The 14,691-nt window shown below is 46.3% G+C and overlaps 1 protein-coding gene across 3 annotated transcripts in view; it reads left to right on the top strand.

Moving 5' to 3' along the window:
* Nucleotides 1–417: 417 nt before the first annotated feature.
* Nucleotides 418–14,691, top strand: part of PDIA5 (protein disulfide isomerase family A member 5) — a 130,519-nt gene continuing 116,245 nt past the window's right edge. For 2 of the 3 annotated variants that reach the window (XM_078351942.1, XM_002758754.6), the window contains exon 1: nucleotides 418–596. In XM_078351942.1, coding sequence (XP_078208068.1) covers nucleotides 555–596 — 42 coding nt within the window. In that variant the 5' untranslated portion in view covers nucleotides 418–554. The remainder of the gene's footprint in view (nucleotides 597–14,691) is intronic. The other variant, XM_078351943.1, reaches the window with a different exon arrangement.

The following is a 14,691-nucleotide window of genomic DNA, read 5'->3' as shown; positions in this document are numbered from 1 at the left end:
TAACGTTGTACTGAAGTTAAATAGAATAGGCAGGGGGGAGTTTGGGAGGCAGGGATGAGGGCTTTTCCTGTCCTTCACAGGCAGCACTGGACTCTGCCATTTATTGGCTGTGTGATCTGGGTCAACGTACTTAAATTCCCTGGGCTGCCTCCTAATCCTCAAAGTGGAGAAGATAAAACCTCATTTCTGCGAGCTGCGTGAGATACTGTTTCTGAAGCCCCAGGCACAGAGCAAGCCTCGCGAATTGATTGCCTTCCCTTAGTCCCTGACCTTGCCTTTTCGCATTTCACTCGCTGCCACGTGGTCTCGAAGCCCAGTCCGCACCTGCAGCCCCCAGCTGAGCCGGGCTGCAAACTACATCTCCCAGCGAGCACTTCTTCCCGGCCTCCTCTCCCTCGCTGCTGCGCATGCTTTGGCAGACGTGGCACCGGGAACTCGGAGGCGGGGAGCGGCTGGGAAGTGGCCGTGGTGGTTGGCCGCGGTGGAGCTAGCGAGCGGGCGGGCGCGGGCGCGGGAGAGGAGACAGGAGCCAGCGGTGGGCAGCGGCGGCGGGGATGGCGCGGGCAGGGCCGGCGTGGCTGCTGCTGGCGATATGGGTGAGACTGTGGGGCAGGGGTTCGCGTCGGCACGTGTGCCCCGAGTGCCCTTCTGCGCTCTCTGCTCTAGCCCTCTGCGGGACGTGCTGGGAGCTGCCCGGGGCGCCGGGATGAGGGCGTGCGTGCCAGCAGGCGGGCACGGGGTGCTACGCGGGAGACAGCGGGAGTTCCGGTGCCCTCCCCGTCTAGCGCTCCCGGGCGCAGGGGCAGGAGGCAGCTCTGGGACGCCGGGCGATCCCTGGCAGGGTGCTTGCGCCACGGCCACAACTTTGCGGGCGTGCAGGTCGAGGGACAGCCACCAGTTCCGGCGGGACGCCGGCGGGCTGGGGGTTGCGCCCCGCTTCAGACTCCGAGCCCTGCACGTGTGTGAGTGCGGGGTGGGATGGGGGTGCTTACCACCTGCACTGCCAGAAACCTTGATTTAGGGCCACGTTGTTCTTGGTTTCGACCCCAGGAGGCTGAGAAACTGCGGGCCACCACCTGGGCCTCCGCCCACAGGCCAGGCTTGGTGGGCTGGGTGGGGTTGACGCGGCGGCCCAGGTGGGGGAGTTCTGCTCCTACACCCAAGTGAGGCTGGCTCAAGCCACAGCCACTTTCTAGCTCTGTGATGCGGCGGCTCATTTCATGTATCTGAGCTAGTCTCCTCATTCATGAAGTAGAAAGGCAAAGGTACCCCCATAAGGTGGTTCTAAGGGTCGGATGAGGTCTCAGAGGAGGAAGCTGTGTAAACTGCAAAATCTTGCAAGAGTGGAAAAGGAGTGGGCTCCAAGAAGAGTTTGCTACGCTTAGGGGACGAGGGGGCCCCAGGCATCCCTGAGAGAAGTCGGAATGGGTGTGCCTGCTGGCCCAGGACTGGGGTTTGGCCCTCGTGGGTGTGTGATGGGATATTGTGGCCACCTCCCTTATCTTTCCCAGAACTTATGCCCTTCCTTATTTTAGGACCAGCCTGGGTCCTTTTCTCCTGAAGTTCCAGGGAACTTCCTGTTCCTGGCACCTTCCCCAAACCAGATTTTCCCATTATTTACCATTTGGGTGTGGCAAGGACACAGGGCAAACAGAAAGAGAAAAAGAGTGTGGGTTGAGTTGCTTGAAACATTTCCATCTCCCAATACCCTGGCCTTTTGGATCACCAGTGAGGAGTGGCCTGGTACTCTCTGGTTGGAAGTGGGTGGGGAGGGAAGCCCCCTGTTCTCTTGAGTCTGTGTTCTCCCTCCTGGGGAGAACCAGCCTAGAGTGGGGTAGTGTCACCTCATGGAGTCTGGGTTTGTTGAATGCTTCCTTTGCCATCAGTTCCCTGGAGCCAGTTGGTCTGGGTGAGTCTCTGCTAGGAAGGACTGTGCAGAGAACAGAGCCGTCTCCTGCGAGGCCCCCATCTGTCTTTGCACTTGGGTTGATTAGGAGGTCCTGCTTCCCTCCCTTTTCCCTCCCTCTTGTGAAAACAAAGGGCTTGAGAATCTGAAATTTCATTTGGTGGACATATTTATCAATCACATTGTCTGGATTGATATTTTGCCCTCCACTGGGTTGGACTTTGGGTGGAGAGCAAAACATACGTTGTGCCTGCTGTCTGGTGTTGCCCTGGATTGGGCAAGGGAGTCAGTCCTGTGAGCAAATAATAACAGAACAGCAAGTGTTGTGACCTTAAGTACCGGTATCCTCCACTGAACGGGAGCCATACATTGATTTAAAGGGAGGTCAGCCATGGCTTTCCTGAGGTGGTGGGGTTGAACAGAGGTGGCAGTGGGTGTGGTAGTTAGCTAGACAGTGGAGGGCTGCAGGTCTCCTTCACCAGGAGGTGAAGAAGAGCAGGTATGTTTGCTGAGAGCACTAGAACCTGGGAGTCCCGAGCAAGTACTTTCTATCTTCTCCTTTCCCTAAGCCCTAGGGTTGACTTAGCTGGTAGGAGGTGGAGGGAGCGTGCCAACAAGAGCAGTGGTGAGCAGCTGGACAGCGGGTTGGGCCTCTGTAAGTTTAAATGCTATGTCTATCTGATAAGGTCTCCCCAGGTCCGTGGAAGCCGGTTGGGTTTCTTTGTTCATTCAATATTTACTGAGGGCTGATATGTGCATAGCACCGGGCTGTGACCTGAAGGGCATAAAGGCATCTGCAGGGATTCATGTACAAGGATATACAACCACCACATTTTTTACAATAGCAATATTGTGGAAATGGGTTAAATGCTCAATAATAGTGGCATGGTTAAATCGTATCTGGCCTTGCCCATATCATGGAAAGTTATGTTTGTCTTTGTCAGTTTGGCCTGCTATAACAAATATCCCATAGACTGGATGGTGTATAACAATAGAAATGTATTTTTCACAGTTCTGCAGACTGGAAGTCCGAAATCAGTGTGAGAATACTGTTGACCTCTCATTGTATCCTCGTATGATAGAAAGAGGACTAGACAGTTTTCTTGGGTCCCTTTTTTAAGGGCACTATTCCCATTCATGAGTCATCCACCTTCACAACCTAATTACCTACGAAGGGTCCCACTTCCTAATACCATCACTTTGAAAGTTAGGATTTCAACATATGAATTTTCAGGGGAACAACAGAAATATTCAGTCCTAGCCAGGCGCAGTTGCTCACACCTGTAATCCCAGCAATTTGGGAGGCTGAGATCAGGATCACCTGAGGTCAGGAGTTCAAGACCAGCCTGGCCAACAGGGCGAAACCCCATCTCTACTAAAAATACAAAAAGTAGGCTGGCATGGTAGTGAGCGCTTGTAGTCCCAGCTACTCAGGAGGCTGAGGCAGGGGAATTGCTTGAACCCAGGAGGCGAAGGTTGTAGTGAGCAGAGATCATGCCACTGCACTCCAACCTGGGTGATGGAGCAAGACTCCATCACAAAAAAAAAAAAAAAAAAAAAAAAGGAAAAGAAAGAAATGTTCAGTCCATTACAATGTTTATAAAGAATGTTTATATTTACCAGAATGTTAGGTTTATTATGAAAATATTTTATGATGTTTATGAAGAATATCTATGGATGTGGAAAAATGTTCAAGTGTAATAATTAGGGGAAAAGCAGGATATAAAACCAAATCCTGGGGTGGCTGAAGTTATGTGTATGAAGAATTAGCAGTGCATCAAAATGTCAGTCAGAACAGTCGTTGTTCTGGAAGGTGGAGTTGTGAGGACTTCTGCTTCTTTGCTTATGCTTTTCTGTGGTCTCCAAGTTTTTCACATGAAGATGTATTAGTTTATGATCAGAATAGTTAATAAAGATTTTTAAAAATGTTCCTTTGGGGACCCTCAGCCTTCCAGAAGAATACTGGGGTGGAAGGTGTCACAGTCAAACACGTGGGGCACATTTAGTTCCAAGAGCTTCCAGACTGGGCGTCCTCCCTGCAAACGCTCCTGGGCCCAGGGGCAAGAGATAGCCTTGGGGTATAGGGCAATCCCTGGCAGGTCACGCTGCCCTGCTTCCATCCCTGCGCTGACTGCCTACTTTCCTGCTGTTCAGCTCAGCTCCTCCTGCGGCTGATCCTTCTCTAGGGCTGTCCATGCTGATTGTCTTGTGGTCTCTATCCAGCCTGTAGAATGGAGAGACATTCAGCTGGAGTGAACTGTAGGTCTCCTAGCTCAGTGGTTCTCAAGCATCGGGCCAAGGACTGAAGCTGGGCTGGGTTGGAGTTTTCTGGTCTGTAGTCAAACTGGGAAAATAACAACAAAATTTGTTTTCATGAATCTAAATGTCTTCGGCTTAAAAACTTGTCAGTTTTTCTGACACGATAACCGTATTTTGGGGGAAGGGAATTACAGAGTCCCTGGTTGTAAAATGAGACTGATTGTAGCATATCGTGATTTCTTTTTTAAAGTCTTTTCTTGATAACATTTATTTTTAATATATAAAATCCTTACTGCATATCTATATTTAATAATATATATTATGCTGATCTGTGAGATTCAGAAGTGATCTAAGTTAGCCTTCTCATTTTATAAGAGAATAGCAAGGCTTAGGGAGGGAAGGGACTCACTCAAGGCCACCCAGTTAGTGAAGGCAGAGCTGGGAGTAGAGCCAGATCTGCTGAATATAAATCAGGTTCTTCCCACTCCTCCATCTCCCGCCTGCTTCTCTGTCTCTGCCCCTGATGATTGCTTGAAGCTCAGACCCTGGAGGACAGTGGGTGGAGGTGCAGGAGGCAGATGTTTGCCCCTGGTTTCTCCTGTAGAGTTTTTAATGTATACTTATTTCACTTATTTAGGTTCTGTACTTCTCTGGGTCCATTATATATTTAATAGGCTCTTGTGGGCTGGCCTGAGGACCAAATTGCCATTTAAAATGCTGTTTGGAACCTGGAGTGCACATTTCCCACAGAAATAAACACATTACAGTGGAAGTCTTAAAACAGACCTGCATATAAGGTGGAAGTGTGGCTGAGTGCCATGAAAGCAGCAGCCCCACATGCTGGGGATTCAGAATGGGGCCAGGCAGTGGGACAACGAGTGACCAGAGAAGGCCCCAGGAAAGAGCAAGGTGTGAGCTGGCCTCACAAGGAGGGCAGACAGCAGGGAGCCTCCTGTCCTGGTTGTGGTGTCCCCAGCACCTAGCACAGGGCCTGGCATATCGTCGGCCCTGTCCATGTTTGGCTGATGGAATTAATGTCATAGGCAGAGAAGGAAACCTTCCAAGACAGAGACATGGGAAATGAGGAATGATAGGCCAGGCTGTATGGAGCGAGGGTCTGAGTCTGGGGATGAGGGGAATAAGACTGAAAAAGTGGATCGTAAAGAAGCTTAAATGCCTGGCAAAGCCACGGGGACTCGATTCTGTAGGTAATGGAGAGACATGATGAAAGCTACCCTTTAATAACAAGATCAATCAGGCCACATGTAGGGTTGGGTAGGAGGGGGAGAGACTGGATTAATTTTCCCAGAACAACACTTTCATCCTCTTACTTTCCTCTCTGTTGCCTACAAGATAAATTCAAGTGTGATGTAGTGGAAAGAACATGGGCTTTTAGCCAGCTAGATACTCAGGAGCTGTGTGACCTTGGGCCCTGCCTCAGTTTTCTTGTTTGTAAGTGGTGGTAATGATATTTGTCTTGCAGTGTTGAAAGGATTAGAAAAAATACAGGAAGTACCCAGCACAGTGCTTGGCACGTGAAATGCTCACTCACTGGAAGTCTCAGCAGTCATTGCCAGTTGTTGAGTAAGAGATGATGGGGAAGTCAGTTAAGAGGAGCAGGTGGGCAGGGAAGGGCCAGAGAGAGGCTGCATGATTTGAATGCCAGGTAACGGGGCCCCTAGTGCTGCTAGGATTCTCCCCATGGGAGTTGCTTGGAGCTGAGCTCTTGACTCCCTCCTTGCCGTCTCTCTGCCAGGCTGCTGCAGAGATCCCAGGTGGGGAGGGGGGGCGGCGTGCAGAAGGGTTCAGAATGTAAGTGTACTTGGTTTCTCTCCGAAAGTAGATCTTCTTGTGACAATGAAGACACCATATCCCTGGAGGGTTTTGCTCCAGCTTTGTGGTTTTGTTCTGTCAGGCTCTGTGTCTTGCATGGTGTTTGCGGTAGCTTTCGAGGCTGTCTGAGTGACAATGGGCCAGAAATGAATGCATGGGGTATAAGGTGAGGCTGAGGTTCTTCCACATTACCTGGACTTGGGATGGCTTGTTTTCCCCCCAACCCCTCTCTGTGTGTGTGTGTGTGTGTGTGTGTGTGTGTGTTGTTGTTGTCGTTGTTTTTAACACCTGGGTTCTTAGGCCCCAGCAGGAGAGGGAAGGAGCAGCAGTACTGAGTCCTGGTGGGCTGGCCCATCCCTTCTGTCTGATCATCTTGCAGCACTGACTGAAGCCTCTGGCTCCCTGTGTGATCTATTGACAGAATTGTCAAATCGGATACATTTGTAAAGGGCTTTAGAGTTTGCAGAGCATTTCCATGTATTTCACATCAGTGTGGTTTTGAGCCCCATGTTAACTTGATGAGGTGAGTAGGCTAGCTCATTACTTCCTGGAGAGGAACAGGTGGCTGGACAGGGAGGTGGAAGGCGACAAGCCAGTAGATGAGATTAGGGTGTCTGTGGCCTGAAAGGTAAAGGCATAAAGAGATAGGTGGGACCACAGTCAGAGTCTCAGTGCCTGGCTTGAATGTGTAAGCAGCTGCACTGGCAGCCACTTTCCAGAAGTGTCCCTGAAACTTGCTTTTCAGCTGCTCTCTGGTAGCTGTGGCATGGGACGGGGATGCCAGGTACGTGCTGATCATACTTCCCCTGAGAAGCTCCAGTTCACTGTCCCTTATGGCCACCCTACATCAACAGGGTCTCTTTCCACATACCAGTTTGCAACCACTTCTAAATAATTAGCCTTGTGATTCTGCATTGAGGGGTTAAAGACACTTGTGGAATGCGGGGTTAAAATAGCCTTTATTCCTCCAAGTCATACCGAGGCCCCAGTTTGATGCGTATTCTATTCCTAGATGGTATGATGGTGGGCTTGTGTCCGGCTTCAGAGTTTCTAACTCATTACAGCTGTGGGAGTGCAGGGCTGGAGTGTCCATTCCCCACAAAGAATCCTACACTTCCTCCGACCCGTTGACATAGGGAGATTTCTTGAATTCGTGAGCAGATCCTTTAATCCTTATTGGAGGAAGTTGATGAAGATCAAGGTTGAAGGCTGCAAGCTGGGACTTAAACATAAAGGTGATCCAGTATCTAAGCCCAGATGTGGACCTGGAAGGAAAGCTCTGTTGTTGGGCCAGGCAGGGAAGGGTCTTGAGGAACAAGTAGATTTGTTATCAACACCAGATGTAGTCTTGCTGGGTCCCAGGCAGAGTGTTGTACATGCCCCCTATTTCAAAAGAAGGTGGTGGACCAGCACCAGCATCCTCCATGTGCCACAGGTGTTCATTCATTCAACAGATACTTTTTTTTTTCCCAAATGGATATTTCCTTGAGAATCTTTTATGAACCAGGCCTCATGCTAAGGCATTGGGGATAACCATAAATAAGACAGACACCATACCTTTCTCTCATGGCCTAGTGGGATAGCCACTGATTAATTATTTAATTCATGTAGTAAGCACTGGAAAGAGAAAGTATTAATATAATGTGGTAAGAGGATGTATAACAGGGATCTCTAACCTAATTCAAGGAGTCAGGAAAGGCTTCTCTGAGAACCTCTGGGCCTTTCTTAGAATACTGTTTTTAAATGTATAAAGTAGAATGCATAGAATTACAAAGAAAGCAGTTGTATTGAAATACAGTTATCAACATATGGCAACAAGGTTGCGATAAAATAATATTTATGTTTATAATGCATCATGTAGAAAGGTCTAAGGCACAGGTTTGATAACTTCCATAATTTTAAGTAGTGATGATTGTAAATAGTGTTTCAAGGTATCTTGTAATGTGATAAAAAAATGTGATTTCTGTTTGTGGCAAAGTCACAGACACTGCTACTCTAATTACTATTGCAGTTTGTTACCTACATTCGTAAATGTAGAAAGCATTTATACATTTACAAAGACATTCATAATTCAGTTAGAGGTTAGTGGAGATAAAGATGTCATTTTTCTCCATCCAAGTTCATAGATTCCAGTGGGGGAAAAAATATCTAAAACTTAGAACTAAAAGATGATTTTGTAACCTTTTAGTATCATACTAGAGTATTGTATTGTATAAGAAACCACCTAAGGCCCAGCTGTGTTTTATTATTTTTTATGGCCCATACTTTGTAAAGTTAGGTAGGATGCAAATGATTTCTGTTTGGTAAAGAAGAGAAACACAAAGATTGTTGCCCTGAAGAACAGTAACCAGTTTGGTATCTAATGTAGCAATCTTTAATCAGGATTATGTCCTCTTTTTTAGGGTCTCTTATTAGTGAGTTAAGTAGAACTTTGAAATATGCTCAACACCTGTTTGTATGAGAATTCGGCTTTTAACATTTTAGAATTATACTTGACTACAGTTAAGAACCACTGAGTGAGCAGGACGTAAGGATGTGTTACTTAGAAGAGAGGTCTGGTCTGGAGGTGTTCATTTAGGGGTGCTGTTCAGGAGAGTGGGTGAAGTCACCTGGGGGACCGTATAGGGTAGGAAGAGAGGGTAGACTGAGTGAGCTGTGGAACTTCAACATTTAAAGGCTGGGGAGAGGAGGGTTTACAAAGAAGGAAGGAATGATGGCCAGAGAGGCAGGAGGGAACCAAGTGTCCCCATCCGGTTCAGGAGGGCAAACAAGATGAGAACTGGAAGTGCCTGTAGGGTTTATCTACAGGGAGGTCATTATTGAGCCTTCACCAAGAGCCTTTTTGGTGGTGGTGGGGGGGGTAGATTTCAGAGGGATGAGAAATGGAAGGAGGGAGGAGGATGGGAAGAGTGGGGGAGATGGAAAATTCTGGCTGTGAGTGGAGAGGGGAGTGATATGGGGTTCAGAGAGAGGGTGTTTTAAAGATGAGTCAGTGGTGGAGTTTCTTCATCTTAAGGACATATGTGTAAAATGGATTCCTGGGCTGCCAGCCCCTTGAGATGTTTTTCTTCAAGAATAAAGTCCAGGAATCTGTATTCTTACAATAGTTAGCACTGGTGTAGCTACAAAACCAGACACATTTCAAAGTTAATCTTAGTGGCTGGTGGCATTTTGCCAACCGAGGTGGGTGCTCTTGATTGAGTGTGTGGCACCAGTTCTGCTCACATTGGAGCTGTGTCACCGTTGTCTGCTTGGCGTCACTTGGCCTGATCATGTGCTTTTCTCTGAAGGGATGTGGGGGTTTGCGGACATGCTGGTAGCAGAGGGAAGATGGATCAGGTTGTCACTGTGGCTCTTTTCAGCAGGTCACGCTCAATAGCTAGATTGGAAGGGACAGCAGACTTGCCAGCCTCTCGAGTATTATTCTGGGTAGAGCAACAGGGAGTGGGCGATGTTCCAGGGATGTCTTTGGGAGCTATTCACATTGACGGGCGAAGAGAAGAGGATCAGATTTGTCCTTGTGGGGTCCTGGCTCTACTGTTTTAGGCTTGATCTGAGGCAAATCCCTTCTTTGAGCCTCAGTTTTCACATCTCTAAAGTGAGGATAGTACCACCTCCACCTATAAACACTGATTGTTTATGACAGTTTTTCAACTCCTGCAAGAGCAGTTATACATTTTACAGTATAACCCGGTACCTATTGGGTTCACTGAATGCATTGTGTTGCTACCTATGCTACTCACTGGTGTTTTCTAGTCAATGTAATTTTTAAAAAATGCTGGTGTGACTCACTGATTTTATGACTAGACTCTTGTGTTGAGACCTGAAGGGTGGAGACAGTGACTTAGACTCCCAACTTTAGAGGTTGAAATGAGATAATGTGTGTACACTGTGGATCACGAAAAGCATGCATGTACACCGTGGGTCACGAAAAGCATGCATGTACACCGTGGGTCACAAAAAGCATGCATGTACACCGTGGGTCACGAAAAGCATGCTTGTACACCGTGGATCACGAAAAGCATGCATGTACACCGTGGGTCACGAAAAGCATGCATGCACACCGTGGGTCACGAAAAGCATGCATGTACACCGTGGATCACGAAAAGCATGCATATACACCGTGGGTCACGAAAAGCATGCATGCACACCGTGGATCACGAAAAGCATGCATGTACATCGTGGGTCACGAAGAGCATGCATGCACACTGTGGGTCACGAAAAGCATGCATGTACACCGTGGGTCACGAAAAGCATGCATGTACACCGTGGGTCACGAGCACTGAGTTGTTATTTTCTTATCTGTTAGCAGAGCTTGATTTCCAGAGTGGGACTTCACCTGCTCTTCCTCCCTCCCTGCTGCCTAATTCAGTGTTCCCTCTACCATTCTTCCTCGTTAACAGGCCTGGCACACCAAGCTGGCAGTGATCCAGAGCCCTCTTGGCTCAAGACGAGGTTTTCCAAAACATTAAAAGCTTTAGGGACTTAAGTCCTGGCTAAATGCACTGCAGTTGCAATTTCAGGATAAGAAAACCTGTTTTCATAAGCTCTCAGATAAGTTGCCCTGCCCCTGAATTGTCCATTGTTGACAGCCACATTTGTGCCGTGGGGAATACAAGAGGGGAGAAACTGTGCTACCTAGCCCCAAATATAAGGTGTGGCCTTTTAAAGGAAGCCGAATGTAAGAGATGCAGCTGGCTTTGTATTTACAGCAGCAAGCAGTAAGGTGTGTGTGACCCTGGGAATCTGTCCTCCTTACGCGCCAACTCTGGTGCTGGAATCTGTCAGATTTGGATCTGAAGCACAGCTCTCTTACTTGCTGTGTGCCCTTCAGCAAATTTCTTAACTCCTCTTAGTCTCAGGTTATTTATCTACAAAATGGGCACAATAAAAGTGCTTACTTCATACACTTGTCAAGATAATTCAGTTAGATAACCCAGGAACTGCTTATCTCACTGCTGGCCACACAATAAGCACTCTACTTTCGGCTGTTACTGTTATCATGGGCTAATCCCTAGGCCTTGGATTTGGAATTAAAGAATCCTCTCCTGGGTTCTGTTCCTTGCCAGGTGCTTTTGGATTTCTCTTTGTTAATAAGCACAGTTAGTTCCCTTAGCTGCTGCTAGCCAAGGGTCTCACGTCCCAGGGCTAGCCTCCTCCTCTCCCACCCCACCACACACACACACACACACACACACACACACAACAATATCACCATCATTCAGGGTCTCATGGCACTTGATTTTATTTCAGAGGCTGCTGGGTAGACATTTGAACATTGGGAAGCATCGGTGGTGAGATCCCCAAGCTTGATTTAAGCTTAGGCCTTCACTCTTTGTGAAGAGTGGTGTATAGCTATGGTGGCTCCTGGCAGATGCTTAAAATTTACCCTTTTAAGGGGCATACAGTATGTATATTTTAAAAGTAGTGTTCTTTCTTATATCTCTCATTAAAACAATTCTACAAGTATTTGCTAGGTATGTGTTGCATGCCAGATACTTTGCAGATTCTATATAATAGTCATGAGGAAAAGCAAACCACACGATGTCACATGAATGGAGGCAAGACAGTCAGCTAGCAGTGCAGAAGGGCAGATAAGCACTGCACATATGTGGGAAAGGGCACCAAGCAAGCGCTGGGCGGGGAGGAATCAGAAGGCCCATGCAAAAGCTGGGGGCAGTATCTGGCTGTGTTCTTCCTTTCTTTTTTTTAGGCACGTTATTTTCCTTTTAATTTGTATTTAGAAATAACATCAAATTTATGGAAGAGTTGCAAGAATACAAAGGATTGTCATATGCCCTTTATCTTGATCCCACAAATATTAATATTTTATCACATTTGTTTTTATCTTACTCTTCCTCTACATATACAAAATTTATATATGATGTTTCTTTGCCCTCTAAATAGAATTTCCCAAAACACAAAGATAACCTCTTATGTAAGCATAGTACAATGACCAATCCTAGGAAGGTAGTATTTGGTTCAGGAGCCAAACCAGAATCACACACTGCATTTAATTGCCCTTCTTCAGTTTCCTTTAATCTGGAATAGTTCCTCAGTCTCTGTCTTTTGTGACCTTAACATTTTTTAAGAATTTTTGATGACGTTTTCATTTAGTGCACTGTTATCAGGGAGCACCCAGTGTCAATTTGACCCATTACTGGTGGTGTTAATGTTGGTCCCTCAGTTCAGGGGGTTTCTGCCATATTTCCCCACTGTAAAATTACGTTTTCCGGCGGGGAGATCCTTTGAGACAGTTAATTTTTTTCATAATGGTAGCCAAATGATGGTAATTTTTTTCTTTAAACATTTAAATTGGATATGCTTATTATGGCAAGTTGAAAAATAGAGAAAGGGGAAGAATAGATACTATCCAAGGGCAAATCGTCAGTGTTTTCCAAGCATACTTTTGTTCACTTATAGTTGTGGATATACTACATATATTTTGAATTCTATTTTTAAAGACAACATTGAAGCAAATATTTTTGCGAAGTCTTTAAAAACACCGTTTAAATAAAATGCCATCTGAATGACTTATCCTTCTATTGCGTGGTTTACTCTAATTTTTGTAACCATTCCATTTTCTGGACATGCAGGTTGTGTATAGGTTTTAACTCTTATGAGTAGGATGGTTGTGAGTCATATCTGTGTCAGATCTCTGCTGATTTCCTCAGGACACATTCCTAGAAGTGGAATTACCACGTCAAAGAGCATAAATACTTTAGAGATACATGATAAATTATGCCAGCTACCTTTCCAAAAGAATTGTACTGGTTGAGGTTTCTGCCAGCCGTATATAACAGTTGGGCTCCATATTTTAAGAGATTCACTAATGGTGTTTCTCAACCTTTTATTTTTTAAACTATTACCCACCATTGAAGATTTGTGTTGAGATTAATTTCCTCTATTTTTGAATTATGAGAGCCTATGTATTTATTTCTACAAATAAATTATGGTATAAAATGGCACATTACTCTTTTCAAGCTATAACAATCTGGAACAGAGCATTGGGAAGAGCTCTGAGAATCACTGAGATGGTGGTATCTAGGGAAGATCGTTCAGGACAGTGGGGGATTTGGGGTCACATGTGAGCAACTAGGATATTTCACCTAGAGAATCCTGAAAGAGACGCATTTGCTGTCTTTAGGGTGTGATAGGCTGACAGATGGTTGTGTGTGTGGTGGGGGGAGGGTATTTAACGTTTCTAATGAGGAGCTTTCCAAGATGATATGGGTGTGGTATAGGACATGGAACTTCTACGTATTAGCATGTTGAGTTCCCACAGCCTTCTGGGTCCACCTGAGTTGAGTGGTCTTGGGAGATTTTTGAGTCCCTGGCTCTGGAGGGCTACCTGGAAGCTGCAGATGCTATGTGAGGAATTTTGAGGGGATTTCTATATTTGTGGGAAACCAATTAGCCCAACTCAAATCTGAATGTTAAGAGATGTCCTGGCTTCTCTGTCTCCAGCAGTAGCCCTCTTACCAGAAAAGGGCTGGGGTAAGGAAACTGGAGAGTTCCCAGGCTAATTCTTCCTTCATTTGTGGGTAGCTCACACCAGGTGACCAAGGTACTTGATAAGAACAGGCACACTGAAAATTTGGGCTACTAGGAAGAACACTGGGTAAATCCATCCCTTGACAGTCTCTCTCTCTCCTTCCTTCTAAATAAAGTATCTAAAGTTTAATGCATGGTTTGGCGCTTGAGGCACTTTGAAATATCCCAATTGGAACAGATGTTTGTATTTCTTTTTAGTTAAAGCTTCTGTGCAGTGAGCACTCAAGATCTGTTTGTATGTGTGCCAGAAGACCCGGAATGAGAACACCTTAAAAAGATCATTTATTTTACTCAGGTACAAGCCTGCACAGCGATATTACAGGGCCAGTATATCCCTCTGTGGTGTCAGGGACCCAGGTAACGTCTGTTTTGTTAGCTCCTCTTTAGCAGGTCCTTCCTCCTCATTCTCTCAAGGTGGCTACTTGAGTTCCAGCCGTCTCATCCAAGTTCCAGCTGGCAGGAATGAGGCAGGGACTAAGAAGACTCATCAGATGTCTGTTAGGGACAATTTCTAAAAGTTGCCACATGACGCTTATGCTTACATTCCAGGGGCTGGAACATGGCCACATTTACTACAAGGGAGACTGAGAGGTGAGGCTTTTATTGCGAGTGGCCACATGCCCAGGGAAACCAATGGTTCCTTCACAAGATGTGATTACCTCATAGAACTTCTCTGGTAGTGGCCATGAGAATAGGTTTACCAAATGATAGGATTGTAAAGGACTTTGGAAGTTACCTTCAGTTCCTCAGTTTCCAGAGGAGGAAGCAGACTTGGAGGAGGAGTGATGACAACCAGTAATCATCAAAGTCAGCACAAAACTTGGGCTCTGACTCCAAGTACAGTGCATTTTCTGCCCAACCGCGAGCTCTAAATTCTCAGCCCGCTCAAGATCTTTGACCTGGCTTCAGGGCCACATCTGTTTTCTCAGGTCTTCATCTTTTCCCTGAGTCCTTTTAGTACCAGCTTCTTATGAGTCTAGACTTAGATTCTGACATTTCAAAACTATTTTGAGCAAAATGTGGGTTAAACTAAATTAAACCCGTTCCTTCCCAGTTCTCAACATAAGGGTATCTTTTTTTCAGGTGACAGCAAAAGAGGTCGAGTCCCACCTTCACCCTTTTTCCTCAGTGTTAAGCTT

Source organism: Callithrix jacchus, chromosome 15, assembly GCF_049354715.1.
Source record: "Callithrix jacchus isolate 240 chromosome 15, calJac240_pri, whole genome shotgun sequence".
Classification (NCBI taxonomy): Eukaryota; Metazoa; Chordata; class Mammalia; order Primates; family Cebidae; genus Callithrix; species Callithrix jacchus.
The sequence above is the reverse complement of the archived record's forward strand: the minus strand, read 5'-3'. Positions and strand labels throughout refer to the sequence as shown.